Source organism: Quercus lobata, chromosome 8, assembly GCF_001633185.2.
Source record: "Quercus lobata isolate SW786 chromosome 8, ValleyOak3.0 Primary Assembly, whole genome shotgun sequence".
Classification (NCBI taxonomy): domain Eukaryota; kingdom Viridiplantae; phylum Streptophyta; class Magnoliopsida; order Fagales; family Fagaceae; genus Quercus; species Quercus lobata.
Window position 1 is genome coordinate 14,498,670 of NC_044911.1, and position 18,510 is coordinate 14,517,179.

Here is an 18,510-nt window from a genome sequence, read left to right on the forward strand (position 1 = left end):
TGACAATCTTCGCCACAATATCTCTCTCTCAAAAATAAATAAATAAATAAATAAATTTTACATTTGCTTCTCGATTATTTATAAAAATAATATTAAAAAAAAAAAAAGATTGAAGGCCAGGAGTGCAAAAATTATTATTTTTCAACTCAACGGATTTGACAAGTTAGCTTTAATTATGTGCATGTTAGTACATGGTTGTAATAGATGATTATGCTATAATATGATGCACACATACACATATAATAACTCATTTTGTTGGATAGTGTTAATTCACATATTCAGTATTTGTTTTAATAGCAAGGAATCCATATTTGAGAAAGGGTTTAACTAGTTGGGTTGTATGAATTTGTTCAATTCCAAAGGGGCTTGAGTTTTCCAATAAATACTAGGACCCTTATTTGTATTTGGACACAATTTTACACAATTTCTTCTCTTTGTGGTCTATGATCACTCTGTTAATGTAGATAGCAACGTTTGGGTGACCAACAATGTATTCTATCTATACCAAAATAAATGCTTACAAATATGTTAAGCATAGTATTAACACTGAAATTATTATTTGTTATGAGATAAAAACTAAAGAGTGATGAACTCGCTACCCAGATTAACTCGTAGCTTATATATATATATGCATGTATGTATGTGTGTATATATGTATGTATGTATGTATGTCATTGGAGATAGATTATGTTTGTTGATGCACATGCCTACATACATCATAAAGAAATTAGTGTTGAAAACTCTATATGTGATCTTCACTTAAGAAAGGTTATTTTATTCACTTAAAGCATCATTGGTGGTGGTAAAATAGCTCAAATCCAATTTAAGTGCCAACATTAGTGGAGCCAAAGGCACAATATTTTGCCTTCTTGATATAGTGAACCACCAAGACTAGCAGTTCATTGTAACAAGGTGGTATAAAAAAATAAAAATAAATAAAAAATACTTTATCACTTTTTGGGTTTGGTGGCATAGAGGAAGAGAGCGGAAGAGGGAAAGAAATTAATAAAAAATGAATAGTGTTTTGCTGATGGTAAAAATAAGATTATTAATGTAGGGTGTGTTATGAAATTATATGTTAAAATAGATAAAGTAACTTTTGAAGGTGTTAACTGCTAATTTTTTAACTCCACCGAATTTTTTTTTTTTTTTTTGTGAGAAAGAACTCCACGGATGTTGATGCTTAATAGGTCTTAAAAATAAGCTTGACAAGGGTACAATTATAAATTAAAAAAAAGACTTAAATATTACATTACAAAATAAATAAGACAAATAAGTTGGTAAGAAACTCTACCAAACAAACCACGTGTCTTTTTTTTTTTAATTATAAATTTCATGTAACTTTCAGTGTATATTTGGCTCCAATTTAAAAAGTCAGTTTATTTTTGCTACTATTTATGGGTTCACTGTACTTTTTGGTACTATTCATGGGTCTCACTATACTATTTCAATTAATTTTTACTTTTATCTACAATACTTTCAACAAAAAGTTTTCAGTTTCAGCAAAATAAGCGGATCCCAAACAGAAAAGGAAATAAATAATTTTTTTTTGAACAACAAGGAAATAAATAATTTAATATTTTTCTTTATTAGACATGGTTTATGTATTTTGTATTGTTTTTCTTTCTTAGACATATTTTATGTTTTTTTTTTTTTTTTAATGTTTTTCTTTCTTAGACATGGTTTATGCATTTTGATATAAAAATCAAGGTAGAGTTTCTTCAAGAAAAAAATTCAATGTAATATCTTTTTTGAAACAAAAAATTAAACAGGTTTTGTTACTTTTGTTTGAATTTAAGATAAAATATTATAGTAAGGGGTTAATTTCACGTTAACAATAAACCAAGAGGGACATTGCTCAATTTAAAGTTTAGACAGAGATTGAAGTGGGCCCAATAATTGAGGAGGAAAGTACAATTTACCCAAAATGTTGTATAGCTTTGACATGTTATTTTTTAATTTTTGGTAAAATGCAAAAATATTTCCTAAAGTTTATATCAAAATGAAAATGACTCTCTGATCTTCTATTTTAAAATGGAAGGCCTTGAACTTTGAGAGATTCTCAAGTTGATCTTCCTATCCAATTTTTCACCTAACCTCATTTCATTTTTATTAAAAAAATCATTTTAGAATATACTTTAATTAAATATTTTGTCTTGTGTTTTTTTTCCCAATAGATGAAACAAAAATTTAGACAAAATCATCAATTTAGATATTTGTCAAAGTTCATGACTTCTTATTTCAAAATAGAAGATTAGGAATGTTAGTTTGATATTGACCAAGTTCAGAGAATTTTTTTGCATTATACCCTTCTTTTCTACTTTAGATTGTATGATATGTTTTATGCATCATTTTATTCAACAATACATTTAAAGTGGCAACAATTTTACAAAAATATATTTCACAACTCTTTTATGTGATAAGTTGTTAATTTTCTCAGTAATACGCTCATATAGAAACTAGTTAAAATATGTTAACTTAATCATTGCGAAAAAGTTCTTCTAAGATCACAACAACAACAAAAAAATTCATTATTTCATAACACATCTCAGGACAAAACTAAAGTCTAATGCTTTTAGTAAATTAAACTCGTTAGGGTAATCATATATATCACCATCTTAAAAGGCCAAGCCAAGTCCCATATTGCCTACCACCTCATTCTAACGTCAATTTTCCTTTCACAAGGGTATATTTTTAACCATTTTGGTAGGATTTTTAGATTTTTTTTAATTTTAAAAAAAATTTAACTTCCTGAAATACCACCGTCCATAAACTCCGCACAGAGAAGAAGCTGGAGCCTATAGGGGGACTAGACCGCTAGAGCCTAGAGGTGAGCCAAGCCCACTTTAGTGAGAAAAATTGGTGGGCTCGTTTAAGGGGCCCACATCCGACGAGATCTAAGACTAAGACCCAACATGTATAAAATATCTCTCTCTCTCTCTCTCTTTTTCTCTCTCACATTCTCTGAGCCTCTTTTCCGGCTTTACTTACTTACTTGTGCCCTTCTGTCGCACTTAAGTCTGATCATCAATCAACAAAACCTTCTTCAGTTTTTGTATTCTTTGTTTCCTCAAACAATAACCAATTACTTGTTATTTTGGACCAAACCCACATTCCATTCTTATATCTAACACACACACGCACACACACCAAAAAAAAAAAGTACCCAGAACTTGTTTTCAATCGGCAACACAAAAAGCTTTGTTTTTTTTTTTTTTTTTTGGTGTTCTTTTGGTCATGAAACGAGGGTACCCAGAATCTCCTTCAGGCTCTGTTGGGCCACCTCAGTCCAGATTGAAGCATAACCCTGAAGGTTAATTTTTGTGCTTTCCCTGGGTTTTGATTTTGGGGATTTTGATGCTATTGATTTGGAATCTTTTTTGGATCTGGGTTTTTGTGGTTTAAGGTGCTTTGGCCCTTTGTTTGGTTGCTGGGAAAGGGCTGTAAAAGGCAGAGAAACTAGAAATTGGAACTTTTTTTAGTTTGTTTCCTGATATTGATTTCTGGGTTTTGGAATATTTGGTAATTGCTTCTTTAATGTGTTAATTCTGGAACATGGGTTGTAAGCTATATTAATTGTTTGGTAGTTGAGAAAGCAATCAAAAGAAGAAATTGAAATTTGGGTTTTTGGTGTTATGCGTTATTTGGTTTAGAAGACAAATCCAATTAAATGAATGCAGTTAATAAAAAAGTTACATGAATTACACCAACCTTTGTATCAGAGATTGTCTAGTGTAAGCTGTTTTGCTTCTCTCTTTCCAAACAATGAAGAATTAAAGATAGAAACTTCGAGTTCTTCCTTCCCTTGCTTGCAGTTTCATAAAAGCTTAATTGAGTATTAAGTTCTTATTTTAGCTTTTTTAAGTGTTTTGCTTTGTGGTGTTAGGTGATTCACAATTTTTAGAGGATGAAAGCACCAAGATTTTTGCTCGGAAAGTGGCCGAGCATTACAGTGCAAGGACAAATCAGACTCTGGAAGAAAGAGAAGCTAGTCCAATCATCCATTTAAAGAAACTCAACAATTGGGTATGTCTTGTCAATTTATGTAACATGCTATGAGCTTGAGATTTTTATGAGTATTCATTGTTTTTATTTGTTGTCATTCCTTATTTTGATAAACAGATTAAAAGTGTTCTAATTCAACTCTATGCTCGACGAGGAGATGCTGTTCTTGACCTTGCTTGTGGCAAGGTATTATAGGTTCTTTATTCTATTGCGTCTGCGTTTTACCTCCCTACTATAAAAAAAGTAAACATTAAGCAATTTCTTGTTTTTCTTTAATGTTCACCAGGGTGGTGATCTCATCAAATGGGATAAGGCAAAAGTTGGGTATTATGTTGGTGTTGATATAGCAGAAGGCTCAGTAAGTACTTCATATCACCATTTTACTGTTCATTGGTCCACTTTTTCCGTGTGGACATATTGACATTAATGGGTTCAGTTATGCTTAGTGCCGGATTGTGGTTGGGTGAGACTGTCTAGCAAATCATCATGGTAGTTAGTTTGTTAGATGTGTGAGGCGACTTCTTTTATTCAAGTATTTCTGTTGCTACACATGTTGACATCAACCATCTTAACATTGTTTTAAGCATTGTGCAGATAGAAGATTGTCGTACACGCTATAATGGTGATGCTGACCATCATCAGCGTCGTAAAAAATTCACATTTCCTGCCCGCCTCATATGTGGAGACTGTTATGAGGTAATTGCAGTTCTGTAGCTAGTTAAATGAATTTCCTTATATATCCACATGTCTGCTTTCTAATTGAGCTTATCTAGTATTGCACTTGATCAAATGAGGATTGTGTCAAGTGTCATATCTGGACATGAACACTACTGATTGTCATGATTCCATGGATAAGATCAACACTGAATTTGCTTTTGAGCAACTGAAATTTTGGCTGGCTGCTTCACTAGAAGTTTTTATATACTTTGTTAAGACAGCAGCTGAAATAACTTTGATTTGTGTTCCATGTTATGTTCTCAGGCTCGTTTGGACAATGTTCTTGCAGATGATGCTCCCTTTGATGTTTGCAGTTCCCAGGTGAGTGATATTCTAGTCTACCAACTGTGTTTTAAAGGTATCATATTTCATACACACACACACACTCACACATCATATTTCATTGAATGATTAATGTTGGAGACTCTTAACCTCTCAAATAAAATCAAATATTTCAGGAGCAGCCCCTTTTCACAATGTTGAATGTTTAAAGTTATGTAGTAAATGATGGTTATATGGTGTACATAAAATCTCAATAGTTTTTTGGTGCATTAAACAAATCACAAAATTTTTTGTGCTATTTTTCTAGTATATCAGACAAATCATTTATATAGATTTAATTTTAGTTTTCTCAAGGCTTAACTTAGCAGTTTCTTAACCTTAAAAATATACTATATTTTTCAGTTTGCCTTGCATTACTCCTGGTCTACGGAGGCACGTGCACGACGAGCCTTGGCAAACATATCAGCTTTACTTCGTCCAGGAGGCACCTTGATTGGAACAATGCCAGACGCCAATGTGATTATTAAAAAACTTAGAGAAGGTTTTTTTCTTGCACCTCATCATGTATACCTTTTCTTCTTGTAACAGGAATGTGAAGGAAACTAAAATTTTGAGTCTAAGAATTTCATTATTCCTTTCATTGACCACAAAGTGAAGCATCAAGCTGGATAAGATTAATGGTGGTGGATACGGAGGATAAGTAGAAAAGAAAGGAATAATGGAGGGGCTTGGTGATAGATGAATATACCTGTTGTGACTTGGATAGTATTAGAAGTATCAAATCACAAAAAAATTCTTTGATTTATTTTTATACCTTCTTAACCCATCATTAACCAGTTCTAAACTAGAGCAGATAATTTAGTATTGTGAAGCTTTTGATATTTTTCTAGCATATATAAGCATTATGATTAAGTGGTATGGTGGACCAGTTTTGTAATTTTTTATTGAAGTTGCTATTTTCACTTGGATATGCAGCTGAAGGATTGGTCTTTGGCAATAGTGTCTACTGGATACGTTTTGATGAAGAATTTTCTGAAAAGGTAAACTTTTATTAGTAAGCAATGAAGAAACATTTATTGAAAAACTCAAATGATATAACTTCCTAAAAACCTTGAATATCAATTTTTGTTATTCAATTACTGGAGATTACTCTTAGTTTGACAAAAGCTTCATTATATGGTGCAGAAATTCAAATCTTCCAGCCCCTTTGGTATTAAGTACAAGTTTCACCTAGAGGTATTGTTAATTGTCAAGTCTGTTTGTTACTATTTCTTTTGTTGGTGATTGTTCATGTTTCTCTAAATTTGATGGCGGGCTTTCATGTCAAGGAAATGCAGGCTATGTAGCACAGTGCATTACTGTGAAAGAATGTGCATCTGAGTATGTGTGTGTGTGTGTGCATAGCAGCCAGTTTATTATTTAATTAAGTAATATAATATTTTATTCTCAATGAGTTGAATTTTTGCAGTAACTCTGGAATGTTTTCACCTGATTGCTATTTGTTATTATTTTTGGGTCAATTAGCTCAATTTATGTGCACCTATGGACTTAGATTCCATGCAGAGAATAAGTATTTTAAATTAAAATTCTTTGTTGCAGGATGCTGTTGATTGCCCTGAATGGGTTGTCCCCTTTCATGTCTTCAAATCATTGGCAGAAGAGGTATAACTTTGTTTACTGGTTGCAATTTTTTTCTGATGCAGCTGCCAAACTCAATTGTTACTTTCATGTAAACTTTATTGTAAAGTTTTTTCTGCTTTACAACTTACACACTTAAAACAGTTCACATTTTATGACCATATTTGTTTTTGGCTTTTTCAGTATGATTTGGAGCTAGTTTTTGCAAAGAATTCACATGAATTCGTGCATGAGTATTTGAAAAAACCAGAATACGTGGATCTCATGCGGAGGCTTGGTGCCTTGGGTGATGGTAACCAAGATAAGAGTAAGTGTTTTTTTTTTTTTTTTTTTTTTTTTTTTTTTGTTGGCCTGTACTATTTCCCTTCTCTGGGTAGAAAACTAGTCAGTACTCGGTAATTCTAGAACCCAACTTTTATGTTGGTCGAGGATCATCTAACCTTGCCTTTTGTGCTTTGGTATCAAACCTATCTCCCCATGTCTCCCCCACAAAAATGAAGAAAAAAGTAGAGAAAAAAATCTTTGATGTAATATTTCATCTTTACTCATAACTGTCATTTTTCTGTCGCCCTAGCTTTAATAGTTGTTGTTATTGCTTTTGTGATATTCAGGTACACTCTCACCAGATGAATGGGAAGTAGCTTATTTATACTTGGCATTTGTCTTGAAGAAGGTGAGTACCCACATACCAACGCAGGAAAAAGAAGTGCTTGTGTGACAACAATGTTGATATTTGATATTATGTTACAAGCCACTTAAAAGTGGGGTATATTTTGTGTTCTTTTCAGCGAGGCCAACCTGACCGGACACAGATAAACAGCAAAAGAGACAGGGGGCAGATGCAAATATCGAAGGAGGACATCATGTACATTAGCAGATCATGAGGCCAAGTTTAGACAGGATGATAACAATGTTTGTAAAGGCATGGAGAAGCCTTTGTCACGGGGTGGTTTGATGTTGAAAAGTGCTCTATCACAAACCCCTCATCGAAATGGTTAATACTATTCAATTTTGTTAGCCTCAATAATAATGGTAGTAATAATCTGCCTTTGCTGCTCCTGAGAAGATAAAGATTATAGTTTTTCTCCAGATGAGGAATATTTTTATAGGAAATACACTCTGGCGATGCAACAATCTTGATTAATTGTAACATAACTAAAATTTGATGTAATTGTCTTTGACCAAGTACTACAAATACGTCGAAAACGACATTATTCTTGATGCTATTGATGAATTTACCACTTTTATTAAAGGGCTCTCTCTATATGTAGTGATTATTATTGAGATTATATTGTAGGACAAGTGTATCTCACTTGCCAGTCGAACAATAGTATAGTCGAACAATAGTATAATAACACGATCTCTCTCACTCTAGAAAAAAAAATAATAATAATAATAAATAAATAAAAACTCTCATTTCTTAACGGGTGTGGAAGGTAGATAGTGAAGTTACAAGTGTTGCTCTATGATGCCCAAAAAATAGTGTTACTATGCCATATTGCTTAATAAAAATTGGTTCTTAGAATTTGTATTTGCGTCAAACTGGAATCTTTTTTTTTTTTTCCTTTTCATGGAGAAAGTTTCAATACTCTTCTTCTGTGATGTGTCAAATAAGGGTGTCAATTCAGGTTAGCGTATCGGGTTTGTGTCGTGTCGAGGTAGGGGTATTCGACTAAATGGCTCAACATAATCGTGTTATGATCCTTCAACCATAACTCGATCTGTTAATAAAGCGGGTTGATCTGACCTAACCCATTTGACACACTTAATAAACGAGTTGTGTTGGGTTGACACGAATGTAACGAAACTTATTTCAACTTGTATAATATTAAATATAACATCTATCTAGAAATATTTTTTTTTTACATCCCAAAAGCAATGCATATACTTCAAGTGTTCAACCTACATTCTTGTAATCTTTAAAAGCAATACCCATAAGATCTAGTTTATAAACTATCTCAATAAACTCACTTGCAAGATATGCAGACTTTGCCCAACACTAATACAAATTAAAAAAAAATTTAAAAAAAAAAAAAAAAAAAACACACACACACACACATCATAAGACAAAAGCTACAACTGTGGCCTTAATCAACAATTAATATATCTCATATATTAATAACGGCACATGGGTTCAAAGTTTATAGAACAAAAGTATTATGTAGAAAAAATAAACACATTAGAGAGAGAGAGAGCAATAACCGGTTTGAGACTTTGAGTTTAAGAATTGGGCATGAAACTATAAGATAGTAAAGTGAGTCGTACGGTTGAAATTAAAAAAAGAAAAAAAAAAAAAAGAAGAAGATATTTATAAGAAGGTTTAGAGATTTAGGGTTTTTAGTATTTAGAGATCTAGAATTTATAAAATTTTAATTTTCAATTATATCCCTTATAAGTTTTTGTAATTACTCACTTTAAAAATATATATATATATATATATATGTTGGATATAAAAGGTATTTGACAAATCTAAAATAAAATAAATATTTTATACAAATTAAATGGGTTATGTTAAGTGGGTCATTTTGGGTTAACACAAATAAATTAGCATGTCAAACATGTCTATTACAGGTTACGCGGGTTGACCCGCTTATGACACGTTTATTATCGTGTCACTTTCGGGTTGACTTATTTATGACCCAAACCCATTAAGGCCCAACCCTAACCCGAAAAAACCCGTGTCAGGTTCGTGTTATGTTCGCGGGTTGGATCGAGCATTGACAACCCTAGTGTTAAGTAGTTACTTTGACCTGGGTAATTATATAATTTGATGTGGTTTTAAAATAAATCATACTTTTTAAAAAAATTTATTAAAATAGTAAACTTTTAAAAATATTTTAATAAAAAATTCGCATAAATTGTGACTAAAACCTTATCACAAACTTATACTATATTTTATCACTGTTGTCATAGGCTCTTGTCTTCAAACAAGGTCTTGTATTAATTTATGATTACTAACTACTCTTTTGTGTATCTCTCGCATAGAGCCCATTGGGCTGGTACGTGTGCAGCCTTTGTTGCGCACTTTTCGAGCCCAGTTAAACTTGCAAATCACAATCACCAAAACATATAGAATGCAAGGTTTTCAGACCCGGACCGTTCAATGAACCGTAAAACGAAGAGGTTCAAGGTTTTTGAGATTGGACCGAGGTCGAACCGTGACGACGTCATAATTAATTTAATAATTATTTAAAATATAAATAAATATATTAAATTAGTACAAATAAAAAAAACTAACTAAAATAGTCCAACTAAATATAAAGATTTGTTTTTTTCAAATGTATTTTTCATATTATAACTTTTATAAACAAAAATATAGTGTTTCTTGCTTTATTTATATTTTGATTAGTTAAACTTATGATAATAATAGTTAATAATAATTATTATAATATAAAAATTAGAAGGGCAACCACCCACCTTAAATAAATTTTTTAAAAGTGACATATTTTATTAAAAAAGAAAAAAGAAAAAAAAGAAGATACAAGCTGGTATCAACACTGGCGGATAGTAAAATTTAAAAACATTTGAATAGTCAAATCACTCTAATTACTTCATTGGGCTTCACAAGGTCAAGTGGGTAGTGGTGTTGTCAGCAAAACAGTGCAGCACACTTAACAAAAACATGAATCCAATGAAGCTGGGCAGCAAGTGTCCGTGAACTTCAAAATTTAAAAGCTTTCATTATTTCCAAGGCTAGGCAGCAAGTGTCCATGTACTGTAGACACGTGGAGAGCTTAGGAAGTTTTCAATATTTCCAATACTAGGTCCGTGTCAGTGTAGTCAAGTCATAACAAATACAAGGGAAAGTGAGAAATCAGACCACATACTTAACAAGGTTTCAGCAAAGAAGAGAGAGAGGGAGACGGATAGAGAAGAAGAAGAAAAAAAAGAAAAAAGAAGCAGAATATGAAGAAAAAAAAGAAAGGAGAAGCAGAAGAAGAAGAAGCAGTTGCTTCATGGCGCCACTCCTGTTTCGTCGTTGTCTTTCCTTTTCTCCTTTTTTGTGTTTTTTTTAATTTTTGGTTCAGATTCAATGGGTTGCTTCATGGCACCACCCTTTCTTCATCGTCATCTTCTTCCTTTTCTCCTTTTCTGTGTTTTTTTTTTTTTTTTGGGTTCAAATTCAATGGGAAGTAGAGAACCGTGAGAACCGGTCTGATCACGGTTCTCAGAACCGTGAGGTCCGACCGCGGTTAGCACGGGTCCCTGTTTTTTGCTCATAGAACGGTTCTTGATGCTAAAAGAACCGCAAAAATGAACGGTTCGAGGTTTTTCCGGTCGGACCGTACGGTCTGGTCCGGGTTTGAAAACCTTGATAGAATGTTCTCTCACATCTTCAACGATAGGCACCAATTCCCACTTGGGACTTTAAACTTTCTCTTGCTTAGCCAATCAGGTTTACACACTTTCTATATGCTTCATCATACCTTTTTAACACTTATTACCCATTCCAGGAAGCTAACCATGCCTTGTCATTGCCCAACAACAACACTGGCAACAAAACATCGTAGTCGAGTTTGTAAAATCATCTACTTGCAGCCTTTCACCGTTCCTTTTCCTAGGAGGATTGAAGCAAAGGAGTCAACTGGGAAGTTGTCAACTTCACACTGTGTTTGGTTGGGTGGAATTTAGGAATGATAGAAAACATAGGAAGGAAAATAGGGGGTATAACAGTGTTTTCCACTGTTTGGGAATAGAAAGAAAATAGGAAAGATGGAAAACTTGGGAGAAAAATTTCTCTCTTGGGCCCACAAATTTTTTCCGGCCCCACAAATTTTTTCCTCCCTCTTTTCTCTTTTTTTTTTTTTTTTTTCAACGTGACCTGAACATTTATTTTTTTCAACGTGACCCGATCTAATTTTTACATTATTATAATAAAAATGATAATATAAATTTATATATATGATGTGATAAATTTTATATTATGTAATGAGTACAAATAAATCTATTCCTTACATATTATATAATAAGGGTATAATAATCAATTTATATAAATTACATTTTTCATCTTTCCCATTTTCTCTCCAACCAAACAAAAGAGTTTTTCATATTCCCACTTTTCCATTCTTCCAACCAAACACACAAGAGGAAAAACTAAATATTTTTCATCTTCCTACTTTTCGACTCCTCTATCCAAACGGAACCCAATGTTTCAGCCAGAGATCAAGCAAATTCGCCATTGCAATATCACACTCCAAAACCAAATGGGCTTGGGCCCATCTTTCTTGAGATTTATATCCAGGAAGACCCCCTCCAATTATGTTTATGACTATTAACTATGCAAAAACAAAAGTTCTATATTGTATTGTATTCGTGGCACGCAGCAAGCACGGGAAGCAACAAATACTTTGCAAAAAACAAAAACAGAAAGAAATTTGGTCATGTCAACATTTGATCTCTCTCTCTCTCTCTCTCTCTCTCTCTCTTTTTTTTTTTTTCGTCAGTCTACTTTTAGCCACGTAAAACACAGAGGCAACATGGTTGCCCATAAGGCAAAGATTTTGGAGGAATTTCAGGTTTGGTTAGAAGACACTCCTCAATTTGTAGCCCCTTTTGTAAGTAGCCCCTTTTGTAATTCGTGATATTCATTAGTTTGTTTTCAATAAATTCTTGACTGGATTCTAAAAACTTAAAGATTTTGAGAAAACTTTATAGGTGAGAGTTGGAATTAATGGTGTTGGTTCTAAGAGAGTAAAATTCTCTTTACCTAATAGTACTTCAAATGAGGAAATGATATTTGATGAAGAATATCATGATGCTAGGGATAATGATGAAGTGAAAGATCTTGGAGGTCTTGAGCAAGGGGAGCAATATCCTCCACTACAGATTGTTGAACCTCATGAAAGGAAGTGTGTTGGAGAACATCAAACAGTTAATTTTGAGAATATTTGGGCTTTTGATAAGGGAAAGCCAAAAAATTGGATTATGGATATCCAATGTGAAATAAATTCTTTGAAAATGTAATGTATTGACTTTAATAAAATTGTCAGTGTTAGTGAAAATAATGAAAAAAGTTGAACTTAGTGTTGGCTTGACCGTCATGAATACTAATTGAAGAGTTGGTTGAAGATCTCTTCCCTTAATGGGCTGAAAGGGAGATTGTTGGGTGCATGACATCATTGTGATCCAACCCATACTTAATTAGATTCCTCATTAAATGAAGTGGTTGGACATCTCTTTCAAGCCTCTAAAGTCAGCGTACTTTATGCACAAAAGGTGGTGCTAGGTATGTGAGAGAAGATATGTATAAAGAGATGAAAAAAAGGCTGAAGAGATTTAATTGAGGCTACTCAGCCATTTGGTTATAAGAGAACAACCAAGAAAGAGAGGTGTGTGGAGAAGAATATAGAGAAGAGAGTGCAAAGTGTTGCTGCTTGTGAGAGAAAAATAGTGTGTTAGAATAAAAGAAAAATAATGAGATTTTTTTTAACCATGAGACATACACGAGATTTATTATAATTGATTTGATAATAATAAAATTATTTGAAATTTGTCCCGTAGTTTTTTTTAAAATGTGTGTTCTTGAGTGTGATTGCTATTTTGGGATGGTAAATTTTGTGATAATATTTTTGGCTCCTAAGAGCATTTCCAATGGTATAGCTAAACCCAAAATTCTCTCTATAATAGAGAATGAAACCATAATTCATTACTCCAATAGCCTCTTCACTTCTCAAAAAGTTTTTTGCTCATGAGCAGTAACTCATCTAATTTGATGAGTTACTGTAGATTAGGAAAAGAATTTATCACATTAAAAAATTCTAGAACTAACTTTTTTGTGCTAGCATGAGTAAATGAAGAGCTAAAAAAATATTAAAGAAATAATGAAAAAATAATATTTTAATGAAATAGAGAAAATATAAAGAATAAAGTAGGTAGATAAAAGGTAAAAATCATTGTTCACTCATCAAATAGTACAAAAATTTGAAGAATTTACTAGAGATGCTCTATAAACGTGCACCAACACCTTGATCTAAGAGCTTGATTATTTCTCCTAAAATAAAAGTGCCCTACACCATAAAACCTTCAATCCTTACATAAGACCTACAATCCTTACATAAAGATATCACAACACCTACAATCCAAGCCCGGACCATTTCTTGGAACCCTTGCAAGTTGCAAGGCCATGGAAACAGATAAAGTGGAAAGCCGACAATGAGCTGTAAATATCTTTCTTTCTCTAACACCAAGTAATTTCTACTTTTGACATAAAGAGCACAGCACACTCGAGAAGACAAGCTTCGTAAATGGGGTATTAGCCATAATTTATTTATTTATATATTATCTTTTTTTAAAGCAGTTTGAAAGAACCCCTCATATGGAAGGTCAGAGAGGTTGGTCGGGCTTAGATTTCGTGTAAACCCACTAACCAACCCAAATCAAGAAGTATTTAAGGAACCTCAAACCGCTACCAACACTTGACCCAATCTGTGATCGGATTTTGTTGGTACCAACCATCTCAAATTTCGTAATCAGTTGAAACTTGCATAAATGCAATGACTATAGAATTTGTTACTTCTGATGGCCAAAATAAAAGAACCAAATCCAAGACAATATGACAAAAGTTCAAAAGCTCCATTCATAAACTGTAAATAGATTCTGCAAAATAAGCAATTTGACTACAATCAACCTACCATCCACCCATATATTGAATTTGAAGTGACCAACTAATAATTTCGGCATCATATTTCATTCTTATTCGTGTATTTATGACATGCAGGCAAGGAGGAAAAAAAAAACCATCTTGACTTCGTGAGTTTGACAAATTTACAGGGAGGTTCAGCTAAAAGGGGTCTAGACACGCTTCAACACCACCACCATAATAACCAGCACTGCCAACCCCATGAAGGATGCTCCTAGGCTCCTATCCATGAAGGTTTTGCTGGTATTTCCATTGTCTTCAGAAGTACTCTCTGCTGCTGAATGTCCAAAGATATTTTGGAAGTAGTTGGACACATTGCTCACCATCTCTTGAACTTTATGCTTAATGTTCTCCATAATATTCATAAACCCACCCTCTGAGTTTCCAGTTTCATTTTCAACAGATGATTCTTCAAACTTCTTAGCCGATTGCACATCATTGAACTCATCACCTACAACTGATTTCTCTAGGTTAGTGACCATATCTGGTACATGAGACCTACTTAAAAAACATGCTCAAGTAAATTGACTAATTGGCCAAAAATAAAACTAATATATCAAACAACACTTACTTCTCTGGTGTGACTGGAAGAAATCCTTAAGCACATGATTATCCATCATGGCATTCCAGACATTTGGGTCACAAGCAATTGAAGCAACAACAGTCTGGGGATGAAACAAAAACAGAAATATAATCACAGAAGGAATATATTGGTCAGTCATCTTAGATATCCAGGTAGGTGAAACCTTGAAAATATTAAACTTAGCTGAGACAGTCAATGAACATATATTTAGCTCTGATAGAACATAATATAAGAGAGCGAAAAATCTGAAGAAGCCTTTTAGGTTTAATTATCAATTGTTGTTTGCACTGAACCCTCCAAAAAAATAGGATTCAGATGAGCCTTAAGCATTCCATGAATTATTATATGGGAGAGGGAAGTCAATCATTACCTGAGCTTCAGGGCTTCCATTGAGTAACTTAAATGCCTGAAGGACATGGTTTGGCGCAAGAGCAGTTGGTGTATCCTCAGAGATGACACAAGATTTAGTCTCTAACTCAGGGCTTGAAAGTAGAGACAAACCAGGAACATGATTTGCAGAAAAAATATCACCAGATCCATTGGATTTTGGCGATGACAGATATACCCTGAAAAATAATATTATTCAATATGGTGCACACAGTTAACACCCCCCAACCAGTTCTCCCACCAAAAAACAACAGTAACTTTAAAACATCCATTTCTGTTCAAATTTCAAGAACACTAAAAAATTCATTAACTCAGAAATATCCGTCCCTAAATCTTTGAGACATCATCATTTCTTTTTTATTTTAGGACTACTCAAAGATCATGTCGCCTAGTCATCTCAACCCACTCGAAACTGTGTCTCCTTCCTAGGAGATTGAAACAATTCAAGCTTAGCTGACTTTTATGTGGACCAAAATTAGCAAGGAAACACTTCTAGATTCGTCCCAAATCTAATTACTTTGAAAAAAATTCTCTTACAGTACTACATGATATTACATAAACAATCCTCCAAAAAAAGGATGTCTTTCAGTGAGTAATGGGACATTGGTAAATAATGTAACCAAGTATGGGAATGCCCAAAACATATCATCATTTAATACGTTTAAATTAAATTTCAGACTATTGAATCCATACTGAACATCCTCACAGTAATTCTAAATGCAATTGAAGAGATTCCCAGGAAAACCCAAAGAGATACATGACCAACACAACCTGGTGGTTTTAGGCTCTAAAATACACGTGAACCTCACAGCCAATTCCATAACCTGTCTTGAAAGAAACCACCTCACTTGAACTATCTCCAAAATGCAAAGAAAATAGATGTTGGAGAATACAAAATGTTACAGATGAGTGCATGTATTCTCAAAATTGCATCTTTCAAATAGAGAGCCTACGCTTTGATGTGAGTAGGCAGTGTGCATTCAATCCACCAAACCCGACCCAACTGAGATAACACAGCCCAACACTACAATTTGTCCTAAAATTTCCCTATCCATTAGTATTATGTTCAGTTGTGCAAATTGTAATAATTTATTGAATGTCGGCCTCAAATAGTTGAATGCAAACCCTATTTTTTTAATATTTGACAAAATGGCCTTAACCCAATGAGTCAACCCAACCCGAACCCTACATGTTGGGTTTGGCTTGAGATTTTGCAACTCGTAGAGGTTAGGTTGGATTGAAAAAAATACCTAAACCCAACCTAACCGACACACACCCTAAATGTAACTATGCTACTACGGATAACAAAAAAAGTAGCTGACAGAATAAAATTTGAAGGGACATTAATCCAAACAAACAGAATATATATATATATTTTTTTAAAGCAACTATTTTAATTCAAAAAAAATTACACTAATAAAAAAATTACACACTATACAATATATTAAAAACACATTTCCACACACCAATGCATATAAAATTAAAAGAATAGCGCAAACACATTTCATTATACAATATAGGAATCGAACACAGCAGCACATCAGCAATAAGATAGTCCAAGATACCCAATATCGAAATGAATCGCGTTAACACATTTTTAAACCCCAATTACACATGTAACTGCTCTGCCCATGTGATTCCAATTGTGAGCATGACAGTCAGCAATTGCCTTGTCATACTCAGTTACTCAGTTTTCTTGAGGAAAAAAGAAACTAGTAGTAGTATTTTTCTTCTTTTTTTTTTTACTTGAAACCATGAAATGTAATGCTTAAAGCTTCAATTTTTTTTTTCTCCCATGATTTAATGACATTTCAATTCAATTCTTAAAAAAAAGAAAATGACTTTCAATTCAGGAAAAAAAAAAAAAATCTTTCCAATGTTTTGCTAAGTAACCAAACACAAAGTAATCCATTCACTAAATTACACGCATAGCAACATAATAATCTAAACCCAAAGATTCGACGAAAGATCAAAAATAAAATTCAGAAACTCAAAAAATCGATGAAAAATCAAAAGGTTTGAATCGAAGTGATATATACTTATCCAGTGCGTCTTTCAATTCAGTGGTAGCCTCCTTGGCCTCCTCAAAGCTCGGCACGCCACCGAAGACGAGCCTCGGCATCGGCTCCCCTGCCTCCATCACCAGAGCCTCCTCACCGTCGGCGAACTCCCAGTCGTCCCACGCTGCCGGCACCGGCATCTGAATCGGCGCCGCCGCGTCACCGGATGCGGACTTCGCCGACAAGATCGTGGAAACAGGGCGCGAGGCGTTGCGCACAGACTGCTCTGATGGCGGCACGGACGGCATGCCGCGGAGGCCGTGGCTGACGACTCCGACTCCGGCAACCTTGGCCGCCGCTCTCATGACTCCTCCTCCTCCCATTGATTTGGAAACCCTAACCCTAGAGAATTTCCGTTAAAGCTCAAAGCACGCTATCTCTCTCTCTCTCTCTCTATCTGAGAAATGAGAAATGGAATTGGATGAGAAATGATGAGTCGAATGAGGGTTAGAAAAGGAAAGGTCTTTATAGGATATGGCCCACGCCAACATAATAATATCTTTTTATTAATATTTTGCTTTTTTTTAAATGATAATTCTATTTTTGTGGATATATGTGTCAGTGGCGAAATAACTGGAACGGCCCAAATACAGTTAGCTTAAGGCTTAAGCTTCGGAAAATCTTGATTCTCAAAAAAATAAATAAATAAATAAAAAGCTTCGGAAAATCTTGATTCTCTTTCGTCTTTTATGACTTTTTCTCTTCTCTCTCTTTCCTTTTCTTTTTCTTCCTTCTTTCTAGGCCACTCCTCTTTTTTTTTTTTTTTTTTCTTCTTTCCTTTTAGGCCACTCCTTCGTCTCTTCACTCTCTTTTCCTCTTTTCTTCTTCCTTTTTTCTTCTTCTTTCTCCGGAAGCTTCGGTCCTGTTTGGTACAGATTTTAAACATATATTTTTTGTTTTTAAACAATATTACACGTATTTTTACACATTTTTTCACCCACACATATTTTAAAAAAAATTAAAAACTGTTGTTTAAACACACATACCAAACAGGCCCTTCACCTCTCTATTTTTTCTTACTGTTGTTTAAATACACATACCAAACAGGCCCTTCACCTCTCTATTTTTTCTTTTTGGATTTTACTAATATGTGCTCATTTTACTAATGTGTGCTCTAAGAGCACACAATAATAAACCAATTTTAAAAAAAAATTATCGAAAATTGAAAAAGTTTTGACAACTTTTTCAATTCGCAATAA

General features: G+C 33.6%; 2 protein-coding genes across 3 annotated transcripts; one reads left to right on the forward strand and one right to left on the reverse strand.

The window, feature by feature from the left end:
- The first annotated feature begins 2,954 nt into the window (after positions 1–2,954).
- Positions 2,955–7,894, forward strand: LOC115957690 (mRNA cap guanine-N7 methyltransferase 1). The gene is made up of 13 exons (XM_031075999.1): positions 2,955–3,313; positions 3,887–4,026; positions 4,123–4,191; positions 4,292–4,363; positions 4,600–4,701; positions 4,987–5,043; positions 5,407–5,545; positions 5,980–6,044; positions 6,190–6,240; positions 6,604–6,666; positions 6,826–6,949; positions 7,254–7,315; positions 7,431–7,894. The coding sequence occupies exons 1-13, from the start codon at positions 3,238–3,240 to the stop codon at positions 7,524–7,526; spliced, it is 1,116 nt and encodes a 371-aa protein (XP_030931859.1). The 5' UTR covers positions 2,955–3,237; the 3' UTR covers positions 7,527–7,894.
- Positions 7,895–14,195: 6,301 nt separating this feature from the next.
- Positions 14,196–17,762, reverse strand: LOC115955903. 2 transcript variants are annotated; one of them, XM_031074297.1, is made up of 4 exons: positions 17,291–17,759; positions 15,235–15,430; positions 14,853–14,946; positions 14,196–14,738 (listed from the first exon to the last, which is right to left on the reverse strand). In XM_031074297.1, exons 1-4 carry the CDS (start codon positions 17,632–17,634, stop codon positions 14,434–14,436), a joined length of 939 nt encoding a protein of 312 aa, XP_030930157.1. In that variant the 5' UTR covers positions 17,635–17,759; the 3' UTR covers positions 14,196–14,433. The 2 variants fall into 2 exon arrangements, with proteins under 2 accessions (XP_030930157.1, XP_030930158.1); XM_031074298.1 differs by having other exon boundaries at positions 14,300–14,732; positions 17,291–17,762.
- Between the last annotated feature and the right edge of the window lie 748 nt (positions 17,763–18,510).